At 50.9% G+C, this 17958-nt stretch overlaps 1 protein-coding gene across 7 annotated transcripts in view; it reads right to left on the bottom strand.

Annotated features, from left to right (window-relative positions):
* The window catches only part of rerea (arginine-glutamic acid dipeptide (RE) repeats a), a 101787-nt gene that overhangs the window by 47341 nt on the left and 36488 nt on the right, over positions 1 to 17958 (bottom strand). For all 7 annotated transcript variants that reach the window (XR_009939861.1, XM_062541615.1, XM_062541616.1 and 4 more), the window contains exons 3-5: positions 6326 to 6431; positions 4326 to 4422; positions 2794 to 2898 (exon numbers count right to left, since the gene is read on the bottom strand). Coding sequence is in view for 6 of the 7 variants with exons in the window: in XM_062541615.1 (XP_062397599.1) it covers positions 2794 to 2898; positions 4326 to 4422; positions 6326 to 6431 (308 nt within the window). In the remaining variant the exon portion in view is untranslated. The remainder of the gene's footprint in view (positions 1 to 2793; positions 2899 to 4325; positions 4423 to 6325; positions 6432 to 17958) is intronic.

The following is a 17958-nucleotide window of genomic DNA, read 5'->3' as shown; positions in this document are numbered from 1 at the left end:
CCTTTTTGTTCCGTTAAATAAATATCAGACTGTCCCATTCACAACACTCTTGATTTGTTCCGACTGTGCTTTCAGCTACCACATCATATTTTATTAGTTCAGTGGTGCAGGTGTACATGTAGGGAATGTTTGGGATGTTTCACAAAGGAAGACCTTATGGGAATGAGCTGTGGCTCATGATGAACACAAACACATCTAAGCCATTTTGAAAGGACCTAATGAATGCCAAATCAGTTATATTATGCAATATTATGTTTATTCTAAAAATACAGTTCTGAAAAGGTTCTCACTAGGTCTTGTTCCAAGAGGCTGTTACATATAAATGACCACAAGAAATGTGAAACGGCTGGATAAACAGGAGTTTGTGTCCATTGGAAGGCAGACTATCATTGTACAAGCTGTGTTTTGTACAACACACCTCATCCGTTGACAATGAAATTGCAAGAGATTACACAACCACAGAGAGAACCAAAATAATCCATATATCAAATGTGGCCTGTTAGAGACAAGGGAATCCTACTCGCTAATGCAATGAATAGGGGTGAAAGGATACATTGATATACTATATTCAGGGCCCACTGTTAAATAGGCCATCATGTGGATACTGAACCAAATAAGACGGAAATTACAAACTAGGATGGCAAACTCATTTATTCTCTCCTTGTGCAAAATTAATTACAAAATTAACAAACGAGTACTTTATAGACTCCCTTCCTGAAGATAATAGGAGAAAATAATAATAAATCACGTCAAATCACATGTTAACAATGTTAACAAATTGTGCCTTCTTCAACTTCTCCACTGCCAAGCCACAAAGCCCAGTTAAATGATACACTAGAACTATTTTAGGCCACAGTGCATTGTGAGACACTATGGTTGTTATTGCACTCGTCTTTTTAGCACAATATGAATCAGAATAATAATGATAAATAATTATGATAAAATAATGATAACAATAATGCATGCTCTTCAGTTATATCGGTTGGTGAATGAGCAGTAGCCAAGCCGAGACAAGCATTTCAAATGCAACTCATTGCCTGAAAACGTATGCATAACACTGCAAGAAAACAACTGGCATCCATAACCATGACCTGGACAGAACAGGTATCTGAGAGTAGGACTATATAATTCTCTCGGTTGGTCGTCTCCACTTCCAGCCAGCTTATTACATTGATTTGTACAAGAACGCAAAGAAAACATCCTGCCGCAGACTAGGCCCAACGTCTCTCTATCTAGCCAGACGTCACGCATGGCCCAGAGAGAAGGTATCTGTGTTCGTGACTTAGCTGGAAACGGGGGCCGAGCCAGCAGCATGTGTTTAGCATTAGGAGCTCCACTGCAGAGCTAAATGAAGTGAGAGAAAGCTGCAGAACGGGGAAAAGTGAATTTATCACCCAATATTTTTCTGCCAAGGCAGAAATGTAAAATAATAAAAAACATTGGCGCGGGATGATGAACAGCTAGGGAATGGGCCAAGGATCCAAATAACCTCATTTCACTCTTGCAAGCAGTCCATGCGGAGAGAAATTTCTGGAGGAAATGGTCATTCAATCCCCCAAGCTAAGAAGCCAGGGCCACCAGCCAAGGGGTTTAGTAACAAAAGCTTACTGCAAAAAGTGGCGATCGGCTCACCTTTACACTAGTATTAACGAGTGAAGTGGCGTGCATGAGAGAGATAATGAGTGTGTGTGTGAGGCGAGGAGAGAGCATGCGAGTGTTGGGATCTCCTTGTAGGGGCGGGCGCTGTGTGTGTGTGTGTGTGTGTGTGTGTGTGTGTGTGTGTGTGTGTGTGTGTGTGTGCCTCTCTAGAAAGGGCAAGATCTCTTGCCTTTAAAAGGCTGTTCTCAAACAAGTGTGGGTGATTGAAATTGAACACTAGTGTCTTCTGCCAAATAATGCACTGCGGACACAAAGGCTGTGACAGGGGTCGTCACACAAGCATAAGGTGAACAGTATGCTAAGAAACTTTTATGCAAGTGCAACTAAATCCAACAAAGCATTTGAGTATACTACCAACACCCACTACTTTTCTCCATGATCAATGACACGAACTGAGGAAAGTGCAGAAAATTCATTCCCACAGACACTCCTCAAATGACGATAAGAGAGGTACTAAACCGAGAAATGCTGAGTGACCCAATGATGTGCCAGCACAAAATAGACGGCTCCTTGACATCACCATAGCAATGAATGAAAGAAACAGTACCAGATAAATGGCAGCGAACAGAGCAGGATTTTTTCCCTCCCCCTGTGGTTTCTGATGACACAAAGCCATTTCATTGAGGGAAGCGAATAAAGGATCGCTGGGGATCGTTTATCACTGACGCGCACGGTGCAAGGCTGCAGGTCTGCTCCTCACACGGCAACAACAATGGCCCAGCGCTTTTATGTCACCGAGCAAAAACTGCTGACGCCGAGTGTATTGGACTACGGGTCACAGGAGGGGTGGCCGCAGTGTGTTTTTACAACTTCCACGACAACCGGCCGCCTCCAACCCCCCCCCCCCCCCCCAGGTCAGAGGAACAGCCATTCACGCTCTGCAATCGAGCACCACGCGACTGTGATAAGATTATCCCGCAGTTGCTTGGGGGGAGAGAGGGGTTGAGAGAGAGAGAGAGAGAGAGGTTGGGGGCTTTGTGGGGAAATGCTAAACAATGTATGCACAACCCAGGCTGTGTGATGGCACACAAGCCTTGCAGGGACACCCCCAGGGGCTGGCCAAAGGTGGGGATACAGGGATGGTTGGAGGGAGGAGAGGAGAGGAGAGGAGAGAGGAGGAGAATCAGTTCTTACCTTGTCTCTGGGTTGTATCCCAAGATATAGAAGAAGGAGTCGATGCGGGCTTTGAATTCCCTGGCGGCGAATATGTCGGAGAAGTGGGTGATGTTACACTTTCCCCTGTACCCAAACAATAACAAAATATAGGTTAGCTTGGGAGAAAAAGTAAGAAACAAAAAATCCATGTCAATGTTATGCTTCGTCTTGTGGTCGTCTGAAAGAATACTAGTGAAAACTGTAGTGGGAGGTGTGTGGGTGTTATTGTTGTCTGTGTGTGTGTGTGTGTGTGTGTGTGTGTCTCTCTGAGTGTTTGAAGTGGAGGAACAGGAGAGAAGCTGTCTCTCTCGGAGTCATCAGCACCAGCAGCAGCAGGTCTCCAGTCTCCTCCAACTTTCATTCCTCTCCAGGTGGATAGCTCTAGCTCAAGCCCCAAATAAAAGATGAATGCTAGCTCTACACACACACACACACACACACACACACACACACACACACACCGCTACATCTTGATAGCATTTTATATTCTGTTACATTTCTGCCCTCCCTCGTTCTCGGCACTACCTCCTCTGTTCTCTTCCCTCTCGCCCCCTTTTCTTGCTCGTTTTTCCTTCTCGAGTGTCTGAGCCTATCAAAATAATAGGCATCACAGTGGCCCGGGAGCCCCTAGCGAGACACAATACACCTCGCCCGCCTCCGCCAGATAAAAGGCGTGTGTGTGCGTGGGTTCCGCTGCCACCGCCGCCATTACGGCATCCCGCTGGAATTCGCCAAAGTTGATCTAAAGCCCGGTAATAAGTCAAATCAAAGGGGGGGCTTTGGCGGCGGCAAGAGGTTGCAGCTAATTTGCCCTGAAATCAGCGGGTCCTGGGATGTGGCTTTGTGTACTGCTGCCTGCCGCCGCCTCTGCTGCAGAGACTCCAGATGGTTTGTGTTAAGGGAAGGCGAGAGGAAGGGAGGGAGGGAGGGAGGGAGGAAAAGAAAGATGAAGAGTGAACACCAAAAACGAGAGGATATCTGGTTTCAAAGATCCAGACAATAACCGAGCTGGGTCTTCCATTCCTTATTTTGGAGTTGGGGAAAGAGGTGCCCTCGATCAGAGACTGTCTGCGTGGAGAGGGGAGAACTTGTTGCTGAAGACAGGGAAGATCACCCAATGGATTTCCCTGCTGGCTTTAAAGCTGCCGTCACTATAGCTAAGAACTCAAACTAGTTATCAGAATAATAGAATGGAAATTGTTCCATACTCAGAGAGGCATAGTATTAGCTTGGATCATACTACATATATACCTACAAATTCAAAACACGTAGCATACTTGAACACATTTGCATGGATAAATGTATGCTGAAATGTACAAACAGAAATAAAAAGGCAAAGCTGAGCTTCATAAAACTAGGTCAACACTCTTTGACTGTGTCCACACAGTGAGTGAATGCACATACACCTACAGTATGCTGGTGGCGTGTGTGTGTGTGTGTGTGTGTGTGTGTGTGTGTGTGTGTGTGTGTGTGTGTGTGTGTGTGTGTGTGTGTGAAAATGTGTATGTTACCTGAGGGCAGCAGCATGGTACGTGTCCACATAGTCTGAGATGAAGAGCTCTCTGCTCTTGACAACGGGGTCAGTGATGACCAGATCTCGACCAGAGTCTGCAGAGGCACACACATAAAAGACAGGGTCAGCACACAGGTGTACAAGTACTACCCACACACACTTACACTCACAAACACTCTCTGACAAGCTACTCCCAGAGCCGAATACTGTTACAAAAAAGTGAATATATAATCAAAAGTGAGTGAGCGCGCACACACACACACACACACACACACACACAGTCACAAATGCACACACACATATCGACACACTGCAAATGTTAGTATTTATGTGAAGTAAGATAGTAATTACCACTTGACAACCAAGCACATAATCAATAAGAGTCTGTGGTAATTCACCTCCCAAAGGCCGGCATTTAAAATGGAAAATGAAAAAGACTTAAAAACCACCGAGTCAGCAGAGAACTATTCCAGCGACTAAAAAATATATTCATAATTTTTCAAGGCAAGATGCATGTGTTGAATTGCTCTAAGCCAGTTATTATTCTGGGTTAGTGGGTTTTAAGTGGAGGCTCTGCCCAAATATTAGACCACTGGGAAGGATAACACCAACTGTGTGTTTATGTGTGTGTGTGTGAGTGTGTGTGTGTGTGTGTGTGTGTGTGTGTGTGTGTGTGTGTGTGTGTGTGTGTGTGTGAGAGCGAGCGAGCGAGTTTCCTTATCCATAATCACGGTGCTGGAGAGTGTGAGTGAGTAGACATGGGGTTTGTTGTGCGGCGCAATGACATATCAGGCGATAACAAGACTCCTGTCTGTCTGTCTGTCTGACTACGGCGGCTGCCACAAAGAGAGAGAGCTTATTACAGCTGGCTGAGACGTATTATGAGTCGACCAGGGGGTGGGGAGGGGGTTGTGTGTGTGGCCATTATTATAGTGACAAATGCCGCCACCACACACACACACAGACAGACACACAGACACACACACACGATGAGGCCTGTAGATGAGCGTTTGTCATATTTCCCTGTCACTCTCCTTCTCCCCCAACCCTCATAGGCGGCCATGTCAGACAGCTTGTCTGTGCCGTGCACCGAGCAGTCTCTCTTTCTCTCTCTCCCTCTCACACACACACACACACAAACAAACGTCTATGTGTCTGACACACAGCCAGGCATCTTTAAGGAATGCACAAGCAGTGTGGGGAGGGGTGTGTGTGTGTGTGTGTGTGTGTGTGTGTGTGTGTGTGTGTGTGTGTGTGTGTGTGTGTGTGTGTGAGAGGGTTGCTGGGTAAATGTCTGCTGATTTTATTAGCGCTAAATCAAAGCAGTGCTGCCTCTGGCTGCTGGCTGCACTCTGGAACACCCCCGCCAGCCTGCGACACGGCTGCCATTTTACCCATCAGGCCCTGCTCACTAGGTATGGGGCCGTACACGCGCGTGTGTGTGTGATGGAGGAAGAGGGGGTGGGGCTGACTGATGCTCTGCTTTCAGGTATGTGTGTGTGTGTGTGTGTGTGTGTGTGTGCGTACTACGGGGACAATGTTGGAGCTGAAGCTATTTGCACTTGACGCGCTCACAATCCCCGGGGGGGCCTAGCGTTTGATTTGTTTTCCACGGGAGCGTTGCCAAGGGAACAAAGGCAAATGACGGCCGTGCCTGCCGTGATCTCCGGCTCCTGCGGCTGCACCTGAGAAACGCGCCGCCGCGCCGCGAGCTTAACCCCTCGTTTCTCATCTCGTTAGCGAAACGAGCCGTGGACACAGAGACCACCGGAGAACAGGAACAGGGCCGGAAATAAGAAGGAGGGGAAAACGGGCGGCAGACGCACTAGATGGAGATGATAAACCTTGAACACACACACACGTCCTCGGAGGTGCACAATTTGCTTCTATACGTCTACACACACACGTACACACAGACACGTACACACGCACACGCGCGCACACATACGCGCACACACGCACACACACACACACTCTATATGGGATGAAGCTGCTCACCGTTCTCGTTGTTGCGGTCCTGCACCAGGTGCTGGTAGACCGAGTCGGGCACCTCTGACTGGCGGTAGTACCACTTCACATTCATCAGCAGATGGTCCCGTTTGCTCTGCACAACACAAACAGACAGGGAACACAATGAGCCACACACATCCAACACTGCAAACAGACAATGCGTGTTTGTTAATGGCTGCACAAACTGGCCTCTGTTTGGCAGATGAGGAAAGAGGTGGTGTGCGTACGTGTGTGTGTGTGTGTGTGTGTGTGTGTGTGTGTGTGTGTGTGTGTGTGTGTGTGTGTGTGTGTGTGTGTGTGTGTGTGTGTGTGTGTGTGTGTGTGTGTGTGTGTTCCCCCGCCACCCACCCACACGTATTTAAGCTGGCCAAAAAAAACTGCTGTAGAAGCCAGTCAATTAAAAAGGGATTGAGCGCATTTAAATCTTTAATAAAGTAAACAGCGTTGTCCTGCCTGGCTCTGGTCTGCGGGGTATCACGATGATATAAACAGGGCCAAATCTACACCAGAGGAGTTCATGTCTCCTCCACACACAGCCATACGCCCCCTCCTCCTCCTCCTCCTCCTCTCTCTTCCTCCCTCCCTCCCTCCCTCTCTCCCTCCCTCTCTCCACTGCTCGCTCATGCAATGAAATGCAATCGTTTTTCCATATATTTCACAAATGAGCACATAAAATGCATTTCAACTGGATGTCAGCACACATCTGTGTGGAACAGGGGCCCATCATGTGTGCACGCACACGCACACACACACACACGCACACACACACACCATCAAACTATCACACTATCACACATATGTGAGCGCTACAGAAAGAAAGAAAGAAAGAAAGAAAGAAAGAAAGAAAGAAAGAAAGAAAAGGAAAAAGAGAGCATGAGGTCTGGCGTCATCAAGTCAGCCGGATAACCCTCGCCTCTCAGTGCCTGCACTTTGAACTGTGCCACCCGCTGTCAGAGTGGGGGACTGCATGCAGCTGCAACAAGCAGGAGAGGGGGGGTGCACTACGTGCAGACCAGCAGCAGGTGGCAGCACTGAGGCGTCGGCCAGTCCTGCCGGAGGCCCTTTTCAGTGTGAAAGAGAGCGAGGGAGGGAGAGAGAGAAAGGGGGAAAGAAAGGCCAGGCAACAAGAGCGAAAGGGCACGCCAGTGTTTATACTCACTGACATGAAATATTTATTACCCCTTCGACACGAACCTAACTGACCGTTCAAACTCTTTTTAAAACAAGCATTAAATAAAGGGGGAGAGTTGAGAGAGAGGGGGAGGACGCAGCTGGGTAGAAGAGAGGCAGCCAGAAATCACAGCAATCTTTAACATGGCTGCAGATTACCACATTCCCCACAAAGCTGCCTAGGCCACCAAGCCAGGGAGCAGAGAGAGAGAGAGAGAGAGAGAGAGAGAGGGAGAGAGAGAGAGAGAGAGAAGGCTGGGTGGCAACACATCAACACACACACACAGGGTGGATCTAAGATCCAAGTGCTTTCCAAGCGCTTACATACAAAGCTGGAGTTCCAGCCTTCTCTCACTCTCTTTCTTTCTCTCCCACACACACACTCTCTCTCTCTCTCACTCACACACACACAGGCTTCACTCTCTCTGGCCCCTGCTGTAAGCAGGAGCATGAGGTCATTGTTGAGCAATGCTAAGCCTGCTGGTACCTCTCATTATGTCAGTGGAAAAGTCTGTAGAGGGGGCTGGAGAATTAGCCCCTCTCCCGCTCAGGGGACCAATACCACCGGCAAGCTGCTGTTCTACAAGTGTACAACATCCCACCCAAACCCAAACAAACACATAAACACACACACACACACACACACACACACACACACACACACACACACACACACACACACACACACACACACACACACACACACACACACACACACACACACACACCACACACACACACACACACACATAAACACACACATAAACACACACACACACACACACACACACACACACACACACACACACACACACACACACACACACACATATACACACACACACACACACACACACACAAGCAAAACCTCTAACGCGCACACTACTCCACGCTAACAAATACCACTGGGGAGGATGACTTCAAGCAGTTAAGACATGCGACCGGGGGACAGAGGAACTGACTCGCACACAAACAGACGTTGTACGTAATGTTTCCTGGCCCGCTAGATCAACACAAAGTCCCCTTCCAAGACTAAAGATGCTATTGTGTTACACCATTACAGTAAGGAACGATGTGAGAGAGAGGGGGGGGAGAGAGAGAGAGAGGCAGAGAGAGAGAGAGAGAGAGAGAGAGAGAGAGAGAGGCAGAGAGAGAGAGAGAGAGAGAGAGAGAGAGCAAGCATTTATGCTCATCAGGGACATTGTTCTTGAAGGGTTTTAGCAAAGTGGAGAGAAAGGCACTCGTGTTCAACTGACGTGCTCGAGGGAAAGATTTAAAGATTGCAACAACCTCCTCCCCTTCCTCCCCTCCTGCTTGCTTTCACAAGCATTTTTTCCCTCATTCCCTCTCTTAGAGACACACACACACACACACACACGCGCGCACGCCGGGGTATTTATGATGATTTAATCAGATACAGTTAGAGCGGTGGATCCAAGAGTGCATCTTCACTACTTCAATTTATGGCCTGGAGAATTAACAACCCCATTGTAGGCCGTAAAACACACTGCGTCGACGACAGCCAGCGACACGGGAGACACAGGAGAGGAGAGGAATAGCCCAAGGTTAACGCGCACATGTACCAAGTCATGCAGCGACCTCCCAACACACACACACACACACACACACACACATAAATACACAGAGAACTGAATCTCATGACCTTTCAGACAAGTCTAAGGTCTACAGCATGTCTGCTGAAGCGACTGTTTCATTATGAAAGCCGACGAGCCTAATTATGTGTGCATGTGCGGCACAGACTAGAATCCACACACACACACACAATCAAATCCTCCAGATAAGCACTTCTAGCCAGGGAGAGGACGGGCAACGACGGGGCGAGACAGAGGAAGAGAAGGAGCCACACAGAGAGGAAGAGAGGGAGAGATAGAGGGAAAACGGAAGAAAGAGAGGGAGAGCGGGAGAGAGAAAAGCAGGGCTCCATTAAAATCACAATGCTGAATTGATTAGTGACATTCCAAACAGCATTCGGAGCTGCAGCCGCTCCCACTGAGGGCTATAGGCTCCGCCTGCTCTCTCTGGGCAAGTGTGTGTGTGTGTGTGTGTGTGTTTGATAGCTGTTCTCCCCCAAATTTCCACCAACTAAACGCTCCCTTCTGCTCTCTTCCCACCTCTTTCTCACACACAGTGTCAGTTGAAGGCAGCCAGTGAGAAAAAGCGGTAGTACCCCCCCCCCCCCCCCCCCACCCCCCTTCTTCCACATCTAGCCCTTTCTGCCCGTTCCTTTCACCCGAGCACTTTGCACCCAATATTCCTGAGTAGTGCCATTCAGGGCAGGAAATGGAGCCGGGCTCCGGGCCCTTGAGCCACGGCGGCGGCGTAAACGCTCTCCACTCCGCAGCCCTGTGGGGCTCTCAGGACGCTGCCCGCACTCCCTCTCTCTCTCTCACACACACACACACACCCGCTCTGAAGCACCGGTCAACCACCGGCCTGACCTTCCCTCCCGCGGCCCCAATCACCACTCCCGCCACCCTGGACTCCCAGCCAAAGGGCCTGGCCGGGCGGCCTCCGCTGGGCCTGGGAGTCTAATGGCCGCTTTTGTCTGGACGGGGAGAGGCTTAAGACCTGGGAGTCAGAAAGCAACACCAGCACAGAGGAGGCGGCGGAGGAGGTGGTAGCAGCGCTGGTGGAGGACCACCCCACCCCCTCGCACCTCCTTCCCCCCTGGGTGCAATCCACCAACACAAATAAGACAGGGATGGAGGGGGGGGGGCAGTTGTGTGAGAAAGTGCGAGTGTGTGTGGACGCGCAGCTGGGAAACAGAGAGCGCTAGTAATTACAGCAAAGCCATGTTAAGTCCTCCGAAAGCCAGGCAACAGAATGGTCTGATACGCCACAGAAGTTAGTGGAGTGAAGGGGGGCGGTGGAGAAACAAAGAGAGAGAGAGAGAGAGAGAGAGAGAGAGAGAGAGAGAGAGAGAGAGAGAGAGAGAGAAAAGAGAGAGAGAGAGAGAGAGAGAGGGAGGGAGAGAGAGAGGTGAAATTTATGGGCAAGGCTGGGAATGTGGGCCTGGAAGGGGGATGAGAGAGCGAGAGCGAGAGAGAGAAAGAAAGAGAGAGACAGAAAGAGAAAGAGAGAGATAGAGAGAGAGGAGAGTTTTTACAGCCGTGTTAGCCGAGCCGTGTGGCCTTTTCAGGGCTGCTCAGGAGCCTGCGCCGCGCTCGTTAAACAAAATAACCCTGGAGAAAGAGGGAGCGAGGGGTAGAGCACACACACACACACACACACACTGTAAGGCTGTAAGAAATTACTGCACGTCTAAAAACAAACATAAAACACCTGAAAATGGACTACTAGCACCAGCTCAATGATTAGCTAGCTAGCTCGCTCTCCCCTTTCCCCCATTTCTCTCTCTCTCTCTCCATTTTTATCTCTCTTTCTGCGTCTCCTTCAACGAGCACATTCCCCTGCTCGGAAACAAATGGTGACCTGACAGCTCTGCTCCCACCACGCCGCCTCTGCGGAAGCTACGGAGCGGCGAAGGGGACAATCGAGCTCTCAATCATTTGGCAAATTGCGCGCGCGGGCTCATTTGGGAGCTTAGTGGGCGGTTAGCCGAGCGCGGAGACGTGCCTGTTCCCATCAGCGCGAGTAGCAAGCGACCGTGAGTGCTGGCCTATTAATACAGAGAGTGTGCCTGGACATGGGGATTCATGTGAGAGTCCTGTGCGTGTGTGTGTGTGTGTGTGTGTGTGTGTGTGGTGTGGTGGGGGGGGGGGGGTTCATGAGGGTGAGTATCAAGCCAAAATGGTGGGGATTAAGCGGTCTTCTGGGGGGAAGGGGGGAGGAGAGGAGAGGAGAGGAGAGGAGAGGAGAGGAGACAGACAGGTAGAACGCCTGCAGCCCCACTGCTGCCTGCTGAGGGGGCATGTGAGTCACGCTAACACAAGATGGCTGCTCCCTCTGGTGACGGACAGACACTGGTCCCGCCTCCCTCCTGCTCTCTTGCTGTCTACGCAGTGTGTGTCTGTGCTTGATTAGTCATGTGAAGATGGGGGAAAAAATCCCACACAAATCCAATTCTTTTTCAATGGTCCTGCGATGAAAATTACATGGGGGTTGAATCTAAAGCGTAAATCCTGCATAAATAATCCATACCATATGTTGACAGTATGTGCCAAACACTGGGGTGTTTAAGCTCAAGACACGTACAAAAAGTGAGCTTATGGCATTAAAAAAATAGGTCTCCACCTAAATGAACAGAACATTTGAGAAAACACTAAGGGATCCATGTCAGGGGGTTTCCCCTATAAGGCGAGAGCTGAGGACAAAAAAACATGGCCGCCACAGCTGGAGTCCTTTGTGAGACCATGTGATCCCTCTGACATGAATGTGTGCTTGTGGCGGCCAGAGGAGAGAGTTCAGCCACAGCCTGGTCCTTGTCTAACACTCTCTTACACACACAAACACACCCTCTCCCTCTCATACGTTCGGAGAGTGTGTGTGTGTACGGATAAAACTATGCAGAGCCAGATCAGACCCCGAACCCCCCCCCCCCTCCCCTTCCCGCCGCACACACACACACTCACAGGAAACGTGTGTTTATTTTCCAAATGTTTAGATTGTGCTTCTCTTTCGCAGCCTATATCCAAACTCCTCCTGACCCCAGCCGACGCTCCGGTTACAGGCACGCAGAGCCGCTGAAAGAGGGAAGGACAGGGAGGCAGGGAGGGCAGGAGGAGAAGAAAGGGCAGAGAGGAGAGAGAGAGGAGGAGGGGGGGAGCAGGATCTATGACTTCCTCCAGGAGGTAAAGGCAGGAAATGGACTCTAAAACCTCAGCAAGAGAGAAAGAGAGGGGGAAGGAGGGAGGGAGGGAGAGAGCGGGAGAGAGAGAAAGACAGTGCGTGTGCGTGTATGTGTGCGCGAGAAAGGAGGAGAGAGAGGGGAAAAGAGAGCGAGAGAGAGAGAAAGAGAGAGAGAGCAAGGCTGCACCATTGCTCCAGAGCTGATCGTGTTGCACACTAAACCATCCCAGGAATTTCTGAAACATTTATGAGGAAAAATACACAGACAACTACACACACACACACACACACACACATATACATACATTCACAGCTCTGGGGCAGGGCCGCAGCAGGTCATGAGGCAAATGTGAGGCTAGCTGTTACACTTCTTTTTTTCCACAGAAACACACACACACACACACACACTTGTGACCATGTGAGGGAGCTGCTGTAGCTGTAGCTGGTGTGTGCTGTGCTGTGCTGTGCTGCAGTGTAGAGTACGTGGGCAGGACGGTCGCTGGGCTTTATGGCATTACAGGGCCAGTGCACACAGAGCCGGCTAATCTACTGGCCAAACATGATATGATTAGTGAGAGCAGAGCGGAGCAGGAAGAGTGGCCCACTCCAGCAGCAGCAGCTCCAGCAGCAGCAGCAGCAGCCATGATGGATGGGGCAGTGCTGTTTCCGTCCAGAGCTGCTAGCCCTGCTCGCTTAGACAGTGGCCAGACACACACATTCAAATGAACACACACACACACACACACACACTCAAACGAATGCACACACATACACACACACACACACACAGAGGCTTTTACACAATCACGAGCACGTACACACACACACACACACACACACACACACACACACACACACACACACACACTCCCAAAACGGGTCCATCTGGGGGCCCCTGCACACAATGTGTCACACAGCTGTGTGTGCGCGCCACATCCCCATAGAGCCCTCAACTGCCCCATTCAACAAACGAGCCTCTGGAACAAAGGCACACACCAGTGAGCGGGCGACTGTGTGTGTGTGTGTGAGTTAGAGTGTGTGGTAGGCTTGGATGGGAAGGGGGGGGGTCTTGGTCTTTTGTAATACCCTGTTCTCAGGCTCTCTCAGCAAAGAGGTTCTGGTGGCTTGAAGGGGAATGCTGCTCAACGTCTCCTTCCTCTCTCTTTCTCACACACACGCACACACACACACACACACACACACAGACAGACAGACAGACATCTAAAACAGCTGGCGCTGCTGGACACGGCTGCGTTGCGCGGCGTTCCTCCTCGGTGTTTTCCGCCGGCGCGCTCGCTTTACTCCCGGAGCAGAGCTCGCTCGCAGGGCTGAGAGTAATCACGCTAAACAAGTGCTGATTACACGTTTCCTTCCCCTGCGCTACAGAGAAGGGGAAGGAAAAAAAGGCACTGCTGTACACTTTCCTCCTTCACTGCCCGCCAGCGAGGACGAATGAAGGGAGAGAGAGAGGAGTGTGCATGTGTGTGTGTGTGTGTGTGTGTGTGTGTATGTGTATAGAGGGAGGAGGGAGGAGGGATGGGGGGGGGGGTCACAGCTGTGACTGCAGTGTGGTCAGGACCTTTGTGCTGCTGAGCCCCCGTGTGTGTGTGTGTGTGTGTGTGTGTGTGTGTGTGTGTGTGTGTGTCTGGCTGCCTGCGTGCTATTTGGATATTAAATCTGCGCTCGCTTTGAACACAGACTGCCCATCTGTCATCCGCGCTCCTTATTGGATTTGATGAGCATTAGCCAGTTCAAAGTGGGAGATTTTCAATGTAACAAAACCAGCTAACCGTGCCCCCCAACCCCTACACACACACACACACACACACACACACACACAGACCAACCTCCTCACACACACACACACACACACACACATAACCACTACTGCCTTTTTTCCTAAGCCCCTCCTCCCTCTGGTATACAAAAACACATACAGTACTGTCTTTCTCTCTCTCGCTCACTCACACACACACACACAAGCGCACACACACACACACACACACCCTTTAAATTAAGTCCTGTGCCACAGCACGCGGTGAGTACCAAAAGATGGCTACGGAGATCTGAAGATGTTATCAGCGCTTTGCTCTTGTCCCTCTAGCCGGGAGGGAGGGGAGAGAAGGAGAGGGGAAAAGAGAAAAAAGAGAAGAGAAGAGAGGAGTGTGTGTGTGTGAGAGCGAGAGAGAGACTCATGCTGCACAAATAATGCTAATTAAGCCCGGCTCTCTGCTAGCCACATCCATCAGGCTCGCCGCAGTAATCATATTCAACACGACAGCCACACTCTAAAACATTTAAGAGTCGAAGCACTCCACATAATCACTCACTCACACACACACACACACACACACACACACACACACACACACACACACACACACACACTCCTGTTGCCAGGCTGCCTTCTCTACCCCTGCTGCTGACGCAAGACGTGATGGAGGAAACAGTCCCCCCAGTCAAAGGAGGAAGTGAGACAGACAGTCCGTAACGCGCGTTTCAAAAGAGTCTGCGCCGTGACAATGTATGACAGGTGTGATCAGGCTCTCCGCCTTCCCTCCCCGTCCACCCCTCCACTCCACTCCCTCTTTCTCTCTCTCCCTCCCTCCCTCCCTCCCTCCCTGCTCTGCTCCCTTTCTTCTCTCCTCCTCCTCCTCCCCCCTCCCTCGCTCTCCCCCTTCCAACTGACCTCCCTATGCCCTCAAACGCTTAGCAGTTAATGACTGATATGCACAGAGCGGGTTATGGAGCCGGCCACTGTGAAATGATTGACATTGCGGGCCAGTAACAGCCTTGTTAACGTTGTGAAGGACTGCTGGCTACAAAAGAGCCCAACAGGGGAGAGAGAGAGAGAGGGAGAGAGAGAGAGAGAGAGAGAGAGAGAGAGAGAGAGAGAGAGAGAGAGAGAGAGAGAGAGAGAGAGGGAGAGAGGGAGAGAGGGAGGGAGGGGGAGAGAGAGAGAGAGAGAGGGGTAGAGAAAGAGAGAGAGAGAGAGGTGTGTGTGTGGGGGGTTATTCCCAAACACTGCCGCAAGATTTTTTTTTTCCCTCTGTCATCATCTTGTTCTTTTGTTGAGGGTTCATTTTCCTTCATTTTTCCTTCAAAAGTGTATTCCCCCCCTCACACACACTCACTCACTCACAGGATGACGAGCGTGGGGAGGTAAAAACACTAGCCGGCCAATGAGTCCTTGACGGCTGATTGTGCGCAGTGGTGTGGGGAGAGAGATGCAGGGAGGAGGTGGAGAAGGAGGAGGAGGAGGAGGGAGGGGGGTCTATAAATAGGGCTTCCATCTTGACTACTTCATCACGGCTGTGATCTGTAAAGGAAGGGGAGGTGAAAGGGAAAGAAAGGATGGCTCTGGAGGAGAGATGGAGAGATAACATTCACATCCGCACAGAGGGACAGGAGGGAATAGAAACGAGGAGAGGGAGAGAAAGACAGAGAAGGAGAGAGAGAGAGAATGAGAGAGGGGGAGAGACAGCACTCCTCCACCCACAAACTACCTCTGTATGTCTGCCACTGTCTCTCTCGCTCTTTCAATAATACTCAGTCTCTTTGGCTCCATTTGTCTCCTCTGACTAAAGGTCTCTCTCGCTCTCGCTGGTCTGTCTGTCTGTCGGTCTGGAACTCCTACGCGGTGGCTCCCTGCAGCACTGCCCTGGGTTGCCTGGGCTGCTGCTGACTAATGCTGTGTGGAGGCGTGGAGGCCGCCAGTCACTGGGACTACCAGCCCAGTCTGCGGCCATCGACTCCCCACACACTCACACACACCAAAGGACTTCACACACACACACACACACACACACACACACACACACACACACACACACACACACACACACACACACACACAAACACACACACACCAAAGGACTTCAGGGAGGATATGTGCACACACACACACACACACACTCTGATGCACATGTCCGCAGCAGCCTGGGATTGTAGCAACACATTCTGTCTGGGTAGCTAAAGCCAATATGAGCCCAGTCAACATGAGCTGCTACAAAGTACGTGTGCATACACACACACACACACACACACACACACACACACACACACTGCAGCAGAGCCTCAATTCCACTCTGACAAACGCGACAGATGGAGACGGCAGATCCAGTTACAACGGCTCACTCACACTCTCCTCCTCTCCTCTCCACTCCCCCCCTCCATCTCTCTCTCTCCATCTCTCTATCTCTCTCTCCCTCTCCCTTTTTCTTTCGGTGAAATCTCTTATCTGAAAGCACACTGGTCTTGTAATAAGCCCTGGAGAGGCAGCTGGGAGTGAGGCCGAGTGGGGAGGCGAGGAGGCGAGGAGGAGAGGAAGGGAGGAGGCGCGGCGAGGAGGCGATAGGGCCGCCGCTAGTCCTCCTGCGGGGATTAAAAAAAAGCCGTGGAGTGGCCCCGGTGCGTTCGAGCCGCTGGCCGCATTCTTCAGCCCATCCTCCAGGGGGGGTCGGCGCGGGGTTACTAGCTCCTCCAGGCCTCTCCGTTGAGTAACGCAACCTCCGCACCAGAGAGCGAGAGTGTGAGGGAGTACGCCGAGAGTGTGAGTGTGTGTGAGTGCGCGCGTGGTGTGAGCACGTCTCGCAGGCAAAGCAGGGGCCTCTGCACAAAATGTCAAGGACAGAGAGAAATGTGAAAGGGTGCCCCGACTAGTTTTCTGCAGCTTGGCGTAAGCATGTACAGACCCACCCTTAGATCAAAAGAAAAATGTGAAATGTCCACCCTCCCCTGTACCACCCCCAACTCTCGTGTTCTTTTGCCCCACTGCCCCCCCCCACATCCCGTGTTCTGGTGTTAAAGAGAAAGGGCCGAGTCGGTGATGTAAAACACACGCCGGGGCTGGAGGTCGCCTTTACTGCACTTCCTGAGTTGGGAGTCAGTGGAGACTGCTCATTAGGACAGCCAGATGACTCAGAGGGGGGAGAGAGAGAGGCTCTCTGTGTGTGTGTGTGTGTGTGTGTGTGTGTGTGTGTGTGTGTGTGTGTAGAGAGCACATTAGCATGCTGTCAGTCACAGACTGTGCGGAAGATGCTAAAACTGAACAGCAGAGCAGCTAATAAAGAGAGTGAAAAGAGAGAGAGAGAGAGAGAGAGAGAGAGAGAGAGAGAGAGAGAGAGAGAGAGAGAGAGAGAGAGATTGGTAGACAAGTAGACAGGATGGGGTCTAGAAGACTAAGGGGCTTTTCAGGGGTCTAATATGCCCTAGTGCCCTAAGCATGCCCGGTTGGCTGATCCTGGCAGCGGTGGGCAGAGGCATCCAACCATGCCAGAAGCCTGAGAGACAGAGGTGGTGGGGGTGGTGTGTGTGTGTGTGTGTGTGTGTGTGTGTGTGTGTGTGTGTGTGTGTGTGTGTTAGCGGGGTGGGGAGAGAGGGGGGATTGGCACAAGGGCAGGAAGTGGGCACACGTCTTGGTTAAGCCACAGCTAATCGATGAGCCCGCTCCGTCAAAGTGTGAACCTGAGCTGGTGCTTAAAACCGCCTGGAGGTATTGGATGCCGGTGCCAAACACACACACACACACACACACACACACGAGGAGGATCCAAACCCACCTGGAACAATGGGCTTTGTTGAGGCAGCTCTGCCCACCTCCTGCTCTCTCTCTCTCTCTCTCTCTGCCTCTCGAGGGGTCTAATTGCTGGGGTGACTGTGCCATGTCGGGTGATTATTTG

This window comes from Sardina pilchardus, chromosome 7, assembly GCF_963854185.1.
Source record: "Sardina pilchardus chromosome 7, fSarPil1.1, whole genome shotgun sequence".
NCBI lineage: Eukaryota > Metazoa > Chordata > Actinopteri > Clupeiformes > Clupeidae > Sardina > Sardina pilchardus.
Note: the sequence above shows the minus strand (reverse complement) of the source record. Positions and strands in the feature narration are given on the sequence as shown.